This window comes from Ovis canadensis, chromosome 2 (genome assembly GCF_042477335.2).
Source record: "Ovis canadensis isolate MfBH-ARS-UI-01 breed Bighorn chromosome 2, ARS-UI_OviCan_v2, whole genome shotgun sequence".
Lineage (NCBI taxonomy): Eukaryota > Metazoa > Chordata > Mammalia > Artiodactyla > Bovidae > Ovis > Ovis canadensis.
This window is the reverse complement of record NC_091246.1, coordinates 87,666,906-87,685,155: the sequence shown is the minus strand read 5'-3', so window position 1 is coordinate 87,685,155 and position 18,250 is coordinate 87,666,906. Positions and strand designations below refer to the sequence as shown.

The following is an 18,250-nucleotide window of genomic DNA, read 5'->3' as shown; positions in this document are numbered from 1 at the left end:
CAGCACAAAGGCATTCAATAAAGGTTACCTTTTTATGTACATCTTGAAGTTTTCTTGAAGATGTGGCCAATCATTTCTTGTCGATAAAATGTTGGTAAAATTGATTATGTTGATAAAATTCATAAAAAGAAGCAGATTGTTACAACATAGCCCTTGCCCAAAAGTACTTTCTGCCTTCCTATGAAAGCTATCGCTTTAATAGGATAGTAGCAGAAAGGGCTTATAAAAATGCTAGTTATTATTGGAATAAAACATAGACTCAATTTTTCCACTGTTTTAACAGTTGGAAATGCTAAGATTCGAGGTTATTCAGTAAAAATAATGAAAAAAAATGTTAGCATCCAACTTTATTTTTACACTTCCTATAGTGTTTTCTAGTCCTCCTAGAATGCCAGACCTCAGTACTGGGAGATATAGATAATAGTTCAGCCCACAGGCCCTTGGCTCAGGGCTGCATGAGAGATGTTGGTTATGGATTTACTCCCCAAAGTACTTGAGTAGGGTAGTGGATCAGAGATGCTTCTTTAGAAATAATAACTGTAATGTTGGCTAAGGAACAAAGAGGCGGAAGCAATGTGACAGGACTAAGATGCTGAGGCAGGGCAAACTAAGGCTTAATGGGAGGCTGGTCTTGGCGCTCAGCTGGAGAAGGAGGGCAGAGAAGAACTGAGCAGAGTGGAGCCAGAGGAGGCAGGACTGGACAGGGGCCTGCTATTCTCAGTGTCAGAGAAAGGTGAGGAATTGGTTCTCTGACTCTGTCTCCAACCTAGCTGTACCATTGGTAAAATAAGGTGGGGAACTCAATAAGAAATGCAGTGTACAGTGGAATTGACTGGCATAAAGGAGCATATTTATTGGAGGAATCACTATCTGTAAAGTTTGGGTAGGAAAATGAATCACTACTTATTACATGCTTCCTTTTTTCCCCCATAGTTAATTTGGTGTTTTCCTCTCTAGACTGTTTGGTTTATAAAAATGATTTTCCCTTTGCATGAACACAGGTGGACAGGTATGGGGTGGCCATCTAGAGACAGGCTGGGTGGTAGGATGAAATCAATCTGTATTTAAACATTTGCCAAAGTTCAGCCTCCATGAGAGAAAGGAAATGATGATTTCAATCCTACCTGAGATTCACAGGCTGCCCAAATTTCACAAAGTCTATCTTTATCACATTAGCTTGTAGCAAGTATCTGTAGCTTTTACTATCTGTTCATTTTATTTGGGTACTTAATTATAGTCATCACTATTTCAAAATTTCTATTCAGTGTTTTTTCTCTCAAATAGCATCATGAACTAGGAAAGGGCGGATACCATATTTCAAAGTCAAGCTGCCCCATGCATGAAGTATCTCCTTAGAGAAGAATACACATAAGAGTTCTGTAAACTTACTTCATGAAGTGAACTCTCATAACTTCGTGTATGTGATTTCTGTTTAGGAGCCCTGCCTATTGTTTCACCTTTAATAAAAACAATTTGGGGGGTGCTGAACTATGTATGGGGTTATGCTTCCCTGATAGCTCAGTTGGTAAAGAATCTGCCTGCAATGCAGGAGATCCAGGTTTGATTACTGGGTCAGGAAGATCTGCTGGAGAAGGGAGAGGCTACCAATCCAGTATTCTTGGGCTTCCCTTGTGGCTAAGCTGGTAAAGAATCTGCCTGCAACATGGGAGACCTGGGTTCAATCCCTGGGTTGGGAAGATCCCCTGAAAAAGGGAATGGCTACCCACTTCGGTACTTTGGCCTGGAGAATTCCTGTATAGTCCATGGGGTTGCAAAGAGTCAGGCATGATTGAGCGACTTTCACATTCACTTTCATGCTTAAGTCTGTCCAGAAAGAAATATGAAGGTGTCATCTCTGCTTAAATATTCTAACTTTGCAAATAGAAACCACCAGCTTTCTATTCCTTAGAGTACTTAGGCAAAAATTATGCTATCAATCTTCCTAATCAAATTCCCCAGCTATGAAAATGTAATGCATTTAGAAAATTATCCTCTCTAGGAAATAACTGTTCTTTACTTGTCAGTATATGAATTGTGAATCAGCGTTCGTGTTCTTAGCTCTGAGTATGATGATTGGGTTACTATTCTTCAGTGCCTGCGTGTGTGTGCTAAGTCGCTTCAGCTGTGTCCGACTCTGTGACCATATGGACCATAGCCCATCAGGCTCTTCTGTCCACGAGGAGTAAGAATACTGGAGTGGGTTGTCATGCCCTCCTCCAGGGGATCTTCCCGACCCAGGGGTTGCACCCACATCTCTTATGTTTCCTGCATTGACAGGTAGGTTCTTTACCACTAGTGCCACCTGGGAAGCCCATTCTGCAGTGCATTTTCGCTACTTTGATGGCTTAAGTACTCACTCATCACTTTTTTCTTCTGCTAATATGGCTTTCTTAAATTTTAAAAATGGTTCAAATTGAAAATTTATAAATGTGCCTTAGCTGCTTTCACAAGAGCTAAGTCCAATGGTCTGAAAAAGAATGCTGCTGCTGCTAAGTCGCTTCAGTTGTGTCCTACTCTGTGCGACCCCATAGATGGCAGCCTCCAGGCTCCTTCGTCCCTGGGATTCTCCAGGCAAGAATACTGGAGTGGGTTGCCATTTCCTTCTCAATGCATGAAAGTGAAAAGTGAAAGTGAAGTCGCTCAGTTGTGTCCGACCCTCAGCGACCCCATGGGCTGCAGCCTACCAGGCTCTTCCATCCATGGGAGTTTCTAGGCAAGAGTACTGGAGTGGGTGCCATTGCCTTCTCCAGAAAAAGAAGGACTATGACTAAAAAAACCCCCTCTTCTATCTGGGAAGGTCCTTATCTTTTACTGAGTCTGTAGCTTCTGAAAAGATAGCCTGGTAGGGGAAGAAAGGGATGCTAAGTCAGATAATTATCTAGCCAATAGCCAATCATCCTCAACAATTAATGTGATTATAGGTGTGCCTACATCCATTTGTCTTATAGCTACACCTGCTAAACTGTTCCTGGGTATACCACTTGTAAATCAATCAACCTCGGACCATCTTCAGAGAAGTGGTTGTATGCCATAGTGTACAGAGAGTATTGTAAAAAGTTTGACCAGAAGTTAAAGCATTTGAAAATATGGAAAGGAAGTCATTCAGTTCTATCTGCTTTTATACACACTACTTCATTCAATTCCTTACAAAGACTCTATGTGGGGAGATTTTGATTACCATTTTTCAAATGAGTAATAGGCTCCAGGAGGTAAAACAACATACTCAAGGTCACACCTCCAGGAAGCAGGACAATATACACAATTCTAGAGTGTCTATCTTTTTTACTCCTCTACACTAGCGTTGCCAAAAATGTATAGCCAACATATGAGTTACAAATTTTTGGAAGACATGGCTTCCCTAGGAAGAAAGATGAGTACTTAGTCCATTTGTAAAGGTGGCCAGAAAAAGAGATTCCAAAAAATAATATATAGCAATTCTCACTGTGAGAAAAATCTTTCTTTCGTGCAAAAAGTCTTTTTCTTTTAAAAAAGCAAAAATGGTATTTTGGCAATAAACTTCCTTGGAGATTACCATTCTGAGCCTGATGTATTTCATTCAGAAAGGAAGTTGTTGCTTAAATAAGTGTATAATGCAAAAGAGATTATACTTTGAATGACACTGAAAACTGAATTATAAACTGTGTACATAATTTTTAAGCACCAAAATAATGAAAGATGATAAATAAGCAAAAGGTAATCTTTCATTTTCAGCTATTCTGTGGGGAAAATTAAGGAAGAAAAGGTTGCTTCATTATAAATCACTGGGAATAAAAGTAATTTTGTTCTTTTTATTTTATATTGTCTTATATTATCTTGCTCATTTTCAAGTTTGAGTGAAAGGATTTTTAAAAATTATAATTTATTTTATACTAATTTTACATTTATTAGGTTCAGATCTTTTCTAATGAAACTTTCATCTCCTTTCATTTGCAACCTGAAGCTAGGTCACCAAACAGGATATAATGAAAAAAATCACTAAAATGATAGCTTGGCCTGTTTTTGAAAGATATTTACAGGTTGCTAGGATCTAGGAAGTTATCACAAAGTTCCCCAAAGTTAATTTTTCCTTTAATACTCATACACAGAGAGGAAAAAAAAATACCCTCTTAGCCATTCCCTTCTCCAGGGGATCTTCGTGACCCAGGGATCAAACCCGAGTCTCCCACATTGCAGGTGGATTCTTCACCATCTGAGCCATCAAGGAAACCCCCTTAGAAGCAACGCAGACGACTAAAAAGAGTTGGAGGCAGAAGTAAGGAGGCATGATCTTTGGTCCTGGCTTGTCATTGGCCTGAGCTAAGGAATATCACTCAACTTCCCTCAGGCTCAGTGTCCTTGCAGGCAGAAAGAAGATGTCACCTCTGTCCCACTTCAGCATCTGCCATGTGGTGAAAGTCCTTTGTTCATCCAGCACTTGTTGGTGCTTATTGGGCTTTTTACGGAGCTATGAAGACAGATATAATTCTGCCTTTGAGGAACACACAGAGGGGAGATGTGATGTAAATTGGAATCTAGGGTCGAGTCACAGAATGCTTCTGGAAGGGGAAAGTCCTGAAGTACAAATATGAGTTAGGGAAGAGAAAGCAAGAAGAAAAGAACGTTGCAGCTAGAGGACACAGCTCTATGTGAAGGTAAAGAGTGCAAGATGTTGGGGGACTTGTCAGTCATACAGTTGACTGAAACAGGAGAGCACAGCTGAGGTGGGAAACGTAGACAGAATCCAGATTATTGAGAGTTACACGTGCTGGGCTATGACTTTGCATTTTAGTCCTAAAGCAAGGAGTGGAAGTGAGAGGCAATGCAGGATCATGAACAGGGAAAACACTCTGGTTTTTAGAAAACTCACTCTGAAGGCAGTATAGACAATGGCTCAGCAGCTGGGAAACTAATTCAGAGCCTATCACGTTAATTCAGGTGAGAAACACATAGACCTAAATTAAGAGACGGGTGGCAAGAACAGAGAAGAAAGAACAGTCTTGAGAGATGGCATGGAGGTAGAGCTGACCAAGTTTAACATCTAACTAGGGGTGTACAGGAGAAGGGAAATGGTGTGAATCACAGGTTTCTGACTTGGCTGGGTAAACAGTGTGGTATTCCACAAGAAATAAAGAAGATAAAGTAGGTTTCCCGGGCTAGACAAGTCCAATTTTGGACACATTGAGCTCATTGTCCCTGTGGGTGATGTGCAGAAGGCAGCTGGCCATGTGAAATGCATTTGACAATTTTGCGAACTGTTCCAGTGTGGATAATGTTACTTGAATTCAACTCTATATTTTCAGTATGTGTATTAACTCTCACAAGGCCACTAGGTAAATTAGTGTAAGTTGTTTATTCTAAGGGCTTCAAAAACTTAAGATAGCTCTCATTTTTTACTGTATTTGTTTGTTAAACTGAAATTACTTACCTACCTGCAATGTCATTTCTATTGTGAGCTATCTCTGATGGTTTGTGGGTGCTTGTTCATGGTCATGTAGCTGGCATCTGGACTGAATTAAAAAGGGTTACCATGCAGATGGAGACAGAGGACAGAACTCTGGAACCCTTCTTTCATGCAACCTCATTGCCCATCACATTTTCCTAAATACATCCCTACTTCCAGCTGCCATGGGGTCATCAAGCCTTGGCTTAAATCACATGTCCTCTGGCTTCAGGTCCCATGATGAAAAATTTATGGAGTCCTGGACACATTACAAGTTTTACAGCTTTACAGCTGAAATCTTTCTAGTCCTTCTGACCTACTGAAGGAAAGAAAATATGTTTTATTTTATTGGGATTCCCAAACATTTCTTTGAGTATATACATTTTCCCTACAGAATGTGTATGTTGCTTCCAGCAATGTGTTTCATATTACCTTGAAGAGCAGGGAAGCTCTGATAGAAGGAAACAACTTGGTCTTGTTGCCAGTACAAGAGGAAAAAAACAACTTGTAATTGGAAGCATGATAAAGTCTATGGATCATTAATTTGCCTTTCTGTTTGACTAAGGATACCTTAATATGAGTCAATGACTGTACCCTAGTTTGTTTTAAAAATGGTACATATCCCTAACTCATCATATGCTGGCTTTTTGAGGGGAGGTCTTTTTACTAGCTTATACACACACAAATATATATTAATGTATGTATTTCTTTTCTAGAACCTTAAAATTATTCCATGTTCTTATTGCATGTTCTTATAAAGTAGCTCATGCTTGCTCAGTTACATCTGAGTCTTTACAACACCAAGGACTGTAGCCCACCAGGATTCTCTGTCCATGTGATTTTCCAGGCAAGAATACTGTAGTGGGATGCCATTTCCTACTCCAGGGGATATTCCTGACCCAGGGATTGTACCCACATCTCCCGAGTCTCTTGCACTGGCAGGCAGATTCTTTACTGCTGCGGCACCTGTAGCTCAACACCCTTGTCAAAGCCTAAAGTCTCTCTTCAGGGGATTATAAGTAATGCTAGTTCAGATGTGGCTTGAAAACAAGGTATCTAAATGAGCTCACCTTGACAATGAAATCTGCTGTAAGTGGTCCAGCCATTCTCAGTATCTCTTTGTCTGGAAATTTCTGGAAGTCCACACTAGAATTGTCCACAAGAAAGATGCCTGTAGAGCTGAGACTGTTTTCACCTTTAGCCCCCTGGAGGGTTTTGGTTTCCAGATCTACATAATCAAACACAGGAAGAGGAAAGAAAGATGTTCCCAGGGCTTCCACAGACCACACGCAAGCACATCCCATACAAGGTCTAGAGCTACAACAGGGAGAAGTATCATTCTTTATAGGGCTGACATATTTCAAATGTGATAGAAACAAAATAGATAGGCACTGCTGGATCACATAGGAATTGATGCAGCAAATGAAATTATTTTAAAACTTATTAATCAAGAATTCAGGGCTCCCTGTCAAAAAATCTTCAATTCCCTGGATGACTTCATTTGGGTACCCTAATTTACCACAACCATATTCTTTGGACTAAACCATCTCATCCCCCATACATCTTATTGATTTCAGTCTTTACAGCCCTCAGTCTCGAATTTACCCAGTAGTTTTCCTTTTTCTCTATGAGACCCAGGGTACCTCTCTGTGTTCCTCAAGCACTCCTTGGGTAATTTGATAGTCATGTGTTACCTTGCAGTTATTGATACTTTCTGGTTACTTATTGCACATGGGCTATTGTTCAAAATAAAAAAAAGAAACAAAACTATACTGGCTTAAAGACAGAGAACTAGCTATCCTCTTTACTTCTCTTTCTTTTAAAAATCCTTTTAAAATTCAGTCCTGTGTACTTATATGGCATCCATAAGAACTTAGGATGGAGAGAAGAATGTCTGGATCCCTGGGGCATTCCAATATCAATCTGCCCAGTGACAAAGCTAGGCAGCATCTTTTGTTTTAGGAAATCAGAGCATGCTGGGGAGGAGGGTAATTTTGATATATATTTCAAAACAGATTAAATTCTCATGTGATTGAGAACTTTAGAATAATTCCCTGCTGCATGAAGAAACATGGTTCAGTTCAGTCACTCAGTCATGTCTGACTCTTTGTGACCCCATGGACTGCAGCACGCCAGGCCTCGCTGTCTATCACCAACTACCAGAGTTGACTCAAACTTATGTCCATTGAGTTGGTGATGCCATCCAACCATCTCATCCTCTGTCGCCCCCTTCTCCTCCCGCCTTCAATCTTTCCCAGAATCAGAATCGTTTCCAATGGGTCAGTTCTTCGCATTAGGGGGCCAAAGTATTGGAGTTTCAGCTTCAGCATCAGTCCTTCCAATGAATATTCAGGACTGATTTCCTTTAGGATGTACTGGTTGGATCTCCTTGCAGTCCAAGGGACTCTCAAGAGTCTTCTCCAACACCACAGTTCAGAAGCATCAAATTCTTCAGTGCTAGCTCTCCTTATAGTCCAACTCTCACATCCATACATGACTACTGGAAAAACCATAGCTTTGGCTAGACAGACCTTTGTTGGCAAAGTAATGTCTCTGCTTTTAATATGCTGTCTAGGTTGGTCATAACTTTTCTTCCAAGCAGTATGCATCTTAATTTCATGGCTGCAGTCACCATCTGCAGTGATTTTGGAGCCCCATAAAATAAAGTCTGACACTGTTTCCACTGTTTCCCCATGAAGTGATGGGACCAGATGCCATGATCTTCGTTTTCTGAATGTTGAGCTTTAAGCCAACTTTTTCACTTTCCTTCACTTTCATCAAGAGGCTATTTAGTTCTTCTTCACTTTTTGCCATAAGGGTGGTATCATCTGCATACCTGAGGTTATTGATATTTCTCCTGGCAATCTTGATTCCAGCTTGTGCTTCATCCAGTCCAGCATTTCTCATGATGTACTCTGCATACAAGTTAAATAAGCAGGGTGACAATATACAGCCTTGATGTACTCCGTTCCTGATTTGGAACCAGTCTGTTGTTCCATGTTCAGTTCTAACCATTGCTTCCTGACCTGCATACAGATTTCTCAAGAGTCAGGTTGGGTGGTCTGGCATGCCCATCTCTTTAAGGCTTTTTCTCAGTTTGCTGTGATCCACACAGTCAAAGGCTTTGGCATAGTCAATAAAGCAGAAATAGATGTTTTTCTGGAACTATCTTGCTTTTTAGATAATCCAGTGGATGTTGACAATTTGATCTCTGGTTCCTCTCCCTTTTCTAAATCTACCTTGAATATCTGGAAGTGCACGGTTCACGTACTATTGAAGCCTGGCTTGGAGAATTTTGAGCATTACTTTGCTAGTGTGTAAGATGAGTGCAATTGTGTGGTAGTTTGAGCATTCTTTGGCATTGCCTTTCTATGGGATTGGAATGAAAACTGACCTTTTCCAGTCCTGTGGCCACTGCTGAGTTTTCCTAATTTGCTGGCCTGTTAAGTGGAGCACTTTCACAGCATCATCTTTTAGGATTTGAAATAGCTCAACTGGAATTCCATGACCTTCACTAGAAACATGGATAGACTAAGTCTAACAATGGTTTTAAAACTTGCACAAAGACTCTTGGTTTTGGCAGGGGTTGTTTAGCAGGAACAATCCCTGATAGGGTAAGGATCTGGGTCTCCTAGTCATTTAGTCAGAATGACTCCCCTCTTGTATGTTCTATAGATTGAGGTTTTGGAGTTAAGGATAGTTTTCAGGTCTCTGGAGGCACTAAGATACCCAATATAGTTACAGTAAATTACTCTAGATATTGTTTACTTCAAGTTTCCTACTAGAAGGAATAGCAATGGGTAGAAAATGGCGTCTAATTAATGCCCATGTCCCAGATGAAGTCAAGTAGCCCTTCTCTGGGAGTAGGTCTGGCCTTCCACCCAGGCCCCAGTGCAGGGAGGACCTCGTAGAAGAATATCAGGCATGTGGAGACAACATGGAGTGCGACGAGCACAGTGGTTATCATCAGAGGAAAGCAACAGCTCTGTGTCTCTTTTCCCTATGCTTCCCTCCTCCAGCTGCCTCCGCTAATTTGTGGAGGGATCTCCAGGACATAAATTAACTTGGTTTTGGAAAACTCATGAAGATCTAAGACTGAGTATCTGATTCAATTTCATCACCAGGCCTCCCAGCTATCTTTCCCAAAATACTTCTGACTAAAGATGGGCTGGGCCTGGACAGACTCTCTACTCATGTCCTGGAGTGTGTGTTAGTCACTTAGTTGTGTCCAACTCTTTGCGACTCCATGGACTGTAGCCCACTAGGCTCCTCTTTCTGTGGAATTCTCCAGGCAAGAATACTGCAGTGAGTAGCCATTCCTTTCTCCAGTGGATCTTTTTGACTCAGGGATTGAACCTGGGTCTCCTGCATTGCAGGCAGATTCTTTACCATCTGAGCCACTAGAGAAGCTCCCTAAATATTTACAGTTGGACTCATATTGGGCCAGCTTCTGGGATTCAAGGATAAAAGGGCTGCAAGAAAAACAGGGCAATATTTATTCACACATTTATTTTACTGAGTTATATTCCAAATACCAAAACTTCCTTACTTATACATATGTTATCAATAGTATGCCTGTTGGCAGAAAAAGCAGATTCTGTTTTGCTTTTCATCATTTATGATTATCATCTGAAGCTTCACCTATCCAATCTCTAGAGTAATTAAACCAAACAAAGCCAATTCTTCAGCTTCTTAGTAATCATACAATTGGGAAGTCTGGGATGCCACTACATTTATAAAAATGAATTTTCCTCTTACATCTATTCCTTTGGGTGGGTCCTTTCTTCTGCAATGAGGAGTAAGTCTGCCATTTGGTGATGGACTGGTCTAGACTTTTTTTTTAGCCTCTCATTGCACAGAAAAATACTTTTTTTGACTGAGGTTGTTACACCAGCAGTTAATTCTGTCCAGTTCTCAAGGGAAAAAACAAATCATTTGAATGGTAATAGTGTGCAAACATATATCATTCTTGGACATGTGAACAATATATTTTGGGGGGCTGTTCAGGGTTTAAAAAGGACTTCGATCCATATAAGGTGGTTTCCCAGAATCTTTTGACTTTGCCTGGACTGTACCTTACTTATTCCTTTATGTCACATGACCTCTCAAACCCCACCTTTCCCATGAAATGCAATTATTTTTATTTTTAGAAAGACTTCAGTAGGCTCTCTGAACTTTCACAGGCTCCAATTTGTCTCCCTCTTGTTTGTCTTTCTGGAATGATTTCATTTATAATCCAATTGCCAAAAGATAATGCTTGCTACCTAAATTGGCTTCTTAGGCAAGTGTGTGGGAGGGAAGAGAAAGCAGAAGATGATAGATGGCTCTGGAGGAAGCTAGGAACAGTCACAGCGGAGGAGATCAGAAATGCTCAAGGGACCAACTGAAGAGAAGTCTTTCAGTGAAAGTGAATTTTGCAGAGAATGCTGGCATATCCTGTCCTATTCTCTCCCGGTTTATAGCCTATAATCCTCTGCTTGTGATTTACAAGTCTCCATCTAAACAACACTGCATGGTTAAAAAAAAAAAAAAATGTGGCTATGTACTGCTGGCTTAGCATGACTAAAGATCAATTCTTGCCCAGGCTCTGGTGGGACCCTGCTACCATTTGATCTTTGGGGTTATGATTATCCTTCAATCCTGAATTCCAAAAGCTATCTTCAAGATGTTACGGTCTTGCATTATCTTTTCTACCTGGTGTGCTTAATTAGACCCCACAGTTCTCTTTAAATGCCATCAGGTTAAGATTGTGAGGAGTTTCTATGTTCCTCTGAATTGGAGCATGAGAGTAGAAATTTAAAAGAATGAAGAAAAGGGAGGGAAGGTTGGAAAGAAGAAGAAAAACAAGAGGTGAGGCAAGGAAAAGAACTGAGATTGACTGAAGAGGAAGAAGAGAGAGAATGAGAAATAACATTCACAAAATCATAAACATGTGCTTAACTCAGGAACAATCTATTGGAAGCATCAATTTTGTATCTTTCAGGATGACTGGTTAGAGGTAATAACCAGAGAGGTTTCTGCTATCTCCTAGGCAACTGAAAGAGAAATAGAAGTGCTCAAAATATCACATTATGATAGAGAATTAAGATTTGTATTCCTAAATCATAATCTTTTATGGGGGGGGGAGGGGAAGAATGATAATGACTAAAATTCTCAATATCCAAAAGCCAACAACTGAGTTTACTTACACAGGTGATCAGGTCCTTTTAAGACAAGACGAATATGTCTGCTTCCATAGGGAATACCAACCACTGTGTTGTCCACTAGAGAGAAACAAAGCAGAATCTTAAAGCACATGATTTGATACAAAATTACTGATTATGTCCTATGTAAGGCACTGATTGACAAACACCCCCAAATGACAATCTTTTAAAAATGTGTTTAAAATCTGAACACCAATATGTGGGAATCAAAACTTATACTTTCTACAAAATAAAATATGCTGAAAAAGCTGGTCACTTGCTAACTCACAGGGATCTGACCTTTGAAAAAAAAATACATGAATTTTGATATATTGAAAAAAGAATTTACAAGTGTTCATTTCTAATGTTAAAAACTTATCCTGTATCCTCATATTTTAAACTGGAGCAATTGTGTAGAATTACAAAAAGAAAATAAGTTCTAATGCTCTAAAGAAGATTTTATTATATTAAAATCTGGATTTCCCTCGAGCAAAGTGAGTATGTTGGATGAGTACCACAGATTAGAAGGCACTATCTTGTATTTTTTCAACTTTCTAGGTCAGAAATCATGCTTTCCATTCTTTAATATACTTCACACTATCTATAGCTAACACTATATTTTGTGAGTGTCCTATAAATGTTTATTAACATTCCCCCAACATTCTCTCTTGATTTTGAAAATTTTAAAAAATTGACTGAATTAGAGATTATTTTAGAAATTATTCAATTTTCATCCTATCTGAAAACTGAGCCACAATTCAGTGGAAGCACTCCTCAAACCTACATTTGCTAAAAAATTAGAGGAAAATAACACATATCTCAAACACATCATAGGTGTGCTCATTTAGAACTCTATTTGTGAAATGAACCCTTTATATTTGCATAGCACTGAAGAATTTCACTTTCCCCTAAACTTTACTATTTCTTCCATCACCCCAAACTTATAATAAGGGCAAAGAGGATGCTACCATTCTGATTTGATGGTGAAGAAATGAGGCCTCTGAGAAGTATAATAAGTAACGGAAAGTCAAAGACCAGGAGGGCATTTCAGAAGACAACAGAAAGGCAGGTATTTTTAAACTCATCAGCATATTCAGAAACTGTGGGATTCTTTGTTTCACATCTTTCCAGCATTATACATTACCATCCTATCACTGGAAGAATTTCATTTGAGTAAAAGAATCCCCAAAGCTAGCCAATTTCTCTGAACCTTAACATTATCATCCTGTCTTTGGCAGAATTTAATTTCAATAAATGAATTTCAGACATTCTCTAACTTCTCTGACTCTTCGTTTCTCTGTTTGTAAAACAGTGAAACCAATGCTTACTTCACAATACTACTGTTAGCAGATGTAAGTATGACTATAGATATGTATACCAAGCAGACATATAGTCTGGAACACAGTAGGTATTTTGTAAATATCATTTTGTCTGTCTATTCCAAGTCTCCTTAAGGACAGGGACTGAAATGCTGTTTACTTTGATGATGTTTTTATGCTCCAAGGCCCGGAGCTCATAGCCAGCTGAATGAGAAAGAAGAATCATATGCTCTCAATTTCTTCCCTAAAAGGTTACGTTTCTCAAGTTTTCTACAATATTGAACATTCTACACACATTACAACCTTTTAGTTGTTTTTTAATGCCAGGCACTGTTAAAGAAAAGGCTGGATTTTGGATAGCTAAGAGTTTGTGGCACAGAAGAACAAAATACATAAGGGGAATACAGAAAAGGAAAACAAATGTCGAGACTGGGCCCGTAGAGCTTTAAACATCTTGCATTAAGCCATGGGTATTTAAGCTTATAAAAGAAGCTCAAAGCAGTTAAAACAATGGGCTATCTAGAAATAGAAAGTCTTTGTTTATCCATAGGTCAAGTAAAGTGCAAGTAAAAGGAAAGCTCTCTGGCCCTGCAGCACTCAGCAGTGGGCTTCTGACCCCCACATGGCTCAGCAGTGTCCCTCTTGTTCTGCTGAGAAGTGATTCACTTCCACATGCGGGAGCATTAACCCAAGTAACTCAAGCTTTTGGCTGGCACAGTCACCTTTGTACATTCCCCAAGGAAGATGGAGAAGAGCCTAGAAGGTTGTTGGGGGAAGAGGGTAGGATGGAGAGAGTAGACCAGGCAAGATGGAATGTCTCCAGATTGCCCGCTGCCCTTGCCATGTCAAAGAGAAAAATGGAGAATTCGGGCTAGTGCCAACTTGAACAGTCAGCAATGCACAGCATTAGATGTAGGAAGAGTCCCTACTTATCCTCCTATGGTTCTATAAAGGGTGAACAGACAACTGGTAGGTCATCAGGCAACTGCCAAATTCATTATTTTATTCCATAGATATTATCTGAGTGTCTCCTAGTATCAAGCTTCATGTTGTTTAGTTGCTAAGCTGTGTCTGAATCTTTGTGACCCCAAGGACTGAAGCACACTAGGCTCCTCTGTTCATGGGATTTCCCAGGCAAAAATACAGGGGTAGGTTGCCATTTCCTTTCCTAAGGGATCTTCCCAACCCAGGGATCAAAGCTGCATCTCCTGCATTGCAGGCAAACTCTTTACTGCTGAGTCACCAGGGAAGCCCACATATCAGGTACATATTCGGTGACAAAGAAGACAAACCATCAGTCCTACATGATGGTTCCTACAAAAGGGACCTAAGATAAAATATGCAGGGAAATACCACATACCATACTCCAATTATGGAAATTCCCAAGCACATTAGTTTCTTAAGATCCCTGAACCAAATAATTCCATTTCACTCTATTTAACTAGTGTGTTCCCAATGTGTTTACCCATGGAAACTTTTTATGTATTGTCTTTTCACACTGGCTGATACATCTCAGAATATACTTTGAGATATGGTGCTCTTCATTTGGCAAAAAGTAAGATAGGAAAAAAATTAATTTTATTTGCCACATATTGATAAAAAGCCAGTCTTTGAGTTATAGATATGTTAAAAGTTGTCTCATTTGATGACAAATTCTCAATAATTAGGGATGGGTTGGAAGATTCTTCTACTTGCTGTCTAATACAGTATGGTGCACAGAGAGGTGTTTAAGATACTGGAGAAGAGGGAGTGGAGGAAAGGGAATCCTCCTACACTGTTGTGGGAAAGTAAACTGGTGCAGCCACTATGGAGAACAGTATGGAGGTTCCTTAAAAAACTAAAAATAGAGCTTCCATATGATCCAGCAATTCCACTCTGAACATATATCCAGTGAAAACCATAATTCAAAAAGATACATGCAACTCAGTGTTCTTGAAGAAGGAAATGGCAACCCACTCCAGTATTCTTGCCTAGAGAAACCCACGGACAGAGGAGCCTGACAGGCTATGGTCCATGGAGTCCCAAGTGTCAGACATGACTTAGCGACCAAATCACCACCAACTCAGTGTTCATTGCAGCACTATTTACAACAGCCAAAACACGGAAGCAACCTAAATGCCTGTCAACAGATGAATGGATAAAGAAGACTCCAATGCACAATGGACTATTACTTAGTCATGAAAAATAATGAAATAATGCCATTTGCAGCAATATGGATGAACCCAGAGATTATCATACTAAGTGAAATAAGTCAAACATCATGTAATATCACTTATATATGGAATCTTAAAAAATATACAAATGAACTTATTTATGAAATAGAAACAGACTCACAGATACAGAACACAAACTTATAATTACCAAAGGGGATAGCAAGTGGGGAGATAAACTAGGAATTTGGGATGGATATATATATATATATATATATATATATATATATATATACACACACACACATACTACTATATATAAAATAGATAAACAACAAGGACTATATAGCACAGGGGGCTATATTCAATATCTTACAATAACCTATAATGCAAAATAATCTGAAAAAGAATATATATATGGGTGTGTTTGTATAACTGAATCACTTTGCTGTATAACTGAATCACCTTGCTGTATACATAGAACTAACACAACACTGCAAATTAACTATACTTCAATTAAAAATGGTTTAAAAAAGACACTAGAAAATGTGTGAGAAGGCTGGTTTTATCACCTGCCTTCTGAACGATTAATTTGGTTGGTATGGCTAGTAAGGTGGGTGGCTACATTCTTTCTTATCATGCTGTGCATTTCTTGGATGACCTTCCCACGAAGGCACACTGCCCTATGATCAAATGAATCTGCTCTAATCTGTTCTGGCTGTGTTGACAGAACCATGATGTCAATGATCAGAACATATTTCTAGGTTATTAGTAAACAATTCTGACTTCTTTCAGAAATTAGATAATCTCTCTCAGTTAAAGAGACAAGTTTTCCATGGGAATCATAAATTCTGTCATCTCACTTTTATAGGATGTAAAAGACCTTTCCCAAAAAAACTGTTCTCAAGAATTTTACCTAAAATATTTCCTCAAAAATCTACAAATGTATGCATATTTCACATCTTTCAATAAATCTTTTATATTTGTTTTTAATTTTGTCATACATGGATTTATTCACATGATTCATTGCTGTATCAGAAAAATTGACAATAATAATTTTTTAAAAGACAGGATTTCCCATCCTGATATCTGAGCTTGTCTTGTTTTTAGATCTGTTGGTAAGTTTCATGCTTTTAGAGATTCTTCTCTGTAAGCTTATGAAGCTGATAGTTAATCTTATTATTATTTTTTAAATGAAAGAGCCACTGTTAATATAGTTGGCTACAGATAAAAATAATGTGCTAATGGAAGCAACCTAAATGTCCATTGACAGATGAATGGATAAATAAGATGTATGATACATAGATGAAAACAATGCAATACTACACCACTATAAAAGGGAATGAAATAATACCAGTTTTAGCAACATGCAGAGATATTGAAATCATACTAAGCGAAGTGAGACAGAGAAAGACAAATATATGATATCACTTATATGTGGAATCTAAAATATGACACAAATGAGCTTATTTACAAAACAGAAAACGGACTCACAGATGTAGAAAACAAATTTATGGTTAACAGAGAAGAAAGGGGATGGGGAAGGGATAAATTAGGAGTTTGGGGTTAGCAGATACAAACTACTACATACAAAACAGATAAATAGCAAGGTCCTACTGTATAGCACAGGGAACTACATTCAATACAATAACAGACCATAATAGAAGAGAATATGAAAAAGAATATATATACACGTATATGAAATGATATGTGTATTACACATATACACACATACATATATAGGTTTCCCTGGTGGTTCAGATGTAAAGAGTCCACCTGCAATGCGTGAGACCTGGATTTGATCCCTGAGTTGGGAAGATCCCCTGGAGGAAAGCATGGCAATCCACTCCAGTATTCTTGCCAGGAGAATCCCCATGGACAGAGGAACCTGGCAGGCTACAGTCCATAGGGTCGCAAAGAGTTGGACATGACTAAGCACAGCACACACACACACACACACACACACACACACACACACATAACTGAATCACTTTGCTGTATACCAGAAACTAACACAATATTGTAAATTAACCATACTTAAGTGAAAAACTAGTTTGTCAATCTTTTTTTTTTTTTAATATTTAGTCATACCATATGGCATGCAGGATCTTAGTTCCCCAACCAGGGAGATCCAACCCACACCCCTGGCAGTGTAGTGTGGCGTTCTAACCACTGGACTGCCAGGGAATTCCCAATAGTCTGCCAATCTTGAGGAGATTTGAATGGCTTTTTGTTTTTCTCTTCATGACAACTTTATTATTATTAAAATATATACAACAAACTAAGGTGAGACTGAGGGTTTGAGTCTTTCAAAACCTCTCCCCACCCCTACTGTTTATCAGCACTTGCACAATGAAGGATGCATTTTGGACAGGCCAGACAAAGTGTAGCCTTCTCTCCAGCTGAGGAACTTCATCCCTACAGATGCCTAGGTCAAAAACTTTGGAGATACCCTTGAATTCACCTTTACTTCTAATCAGTTACAAAGTCCTATTGTCACTAGAGTCAAAATATCATATTTAATTGATTCTAAGAGGAACAATTGTTCACATCAGAATATAGATATATGTATATATATAAAGTCAGAATGCACTGCACCGTCAGTAGCATTTATATTCTCTCTCACAGAGGTAGTATCCCTATCACAGTTATCTTTGCCTACATAGGTACCAACCAACATCAAAACAGGCAATACATCAAATTTGCAAAATGCATGTCAGCAGCTTGGAAGAAGACAAGACAATAGTGGAACACGGTATTTAACCTCTTGGAATCAAATTGTTGTGGAAGTTGTAAGGAGATAAGGAATCAAAAGCACTTAACATTTCCAAAGTGGGAGCCGAAAGCAGGCTACTTCTACATAATTGCAAAACTGAATCAAGAACCCAGGGTCAAAACTTCTGTTTCCTGTCAAGATGAAGGAACAGGGCCCAGGCTTAACCTCCTGCCTGAAACAATCAAGCAGTCAGAAAAAAACTGTATGAAACATTGACTTTCAAGACCCTGAATATTAAGCAAAAAAGGACAGCAATTTCTGGGATTCAGGAAAACAAGAGAAGAACCTTAACATTGCCCAGCCAGAATTCTGCCTTGAAAGATTTTTCCAGGCCATCCATGGAAGTGAGAACTTGGATAGAGCTTGGAGGCTTCCCTGAGCTAAGGAGACAAAGCTAATAAGGG

At 39.1% G+C, this 18,250-nt stretch overlaps 1 protein-coding gene across 3 annotated transcripts in view; it reads right to left on the bottom strand.

The window, feature by feature from the left end:
* The window catches only part of ADAMTSL1 (ADAMTS like 1), a 1,110,365-nt gene that overhangs the window by 279,834 nt on the left and 812,281 nt on the right, over positions 1–18,250 (bottom strand). For all 3 annotated transcript variants that reach the window (XM_069576633.1, XM_069576634.1, XM_069576635.1), the window contains 2 exons: positions 11,608–11,682; positions 6,490–6,647 (listed from right to left, as the gene is read on the bottom strand). In XM_069576633.1, coding sequence (XP_069432734.1) covers positions 6,490–6,647; positions 11,608–11,682 — 233 coding nt within the window. The remainder of the gene's footprint in view (positions 1–6,489; positions 6,648–11,607; positions 11,683–18,250) is intronic.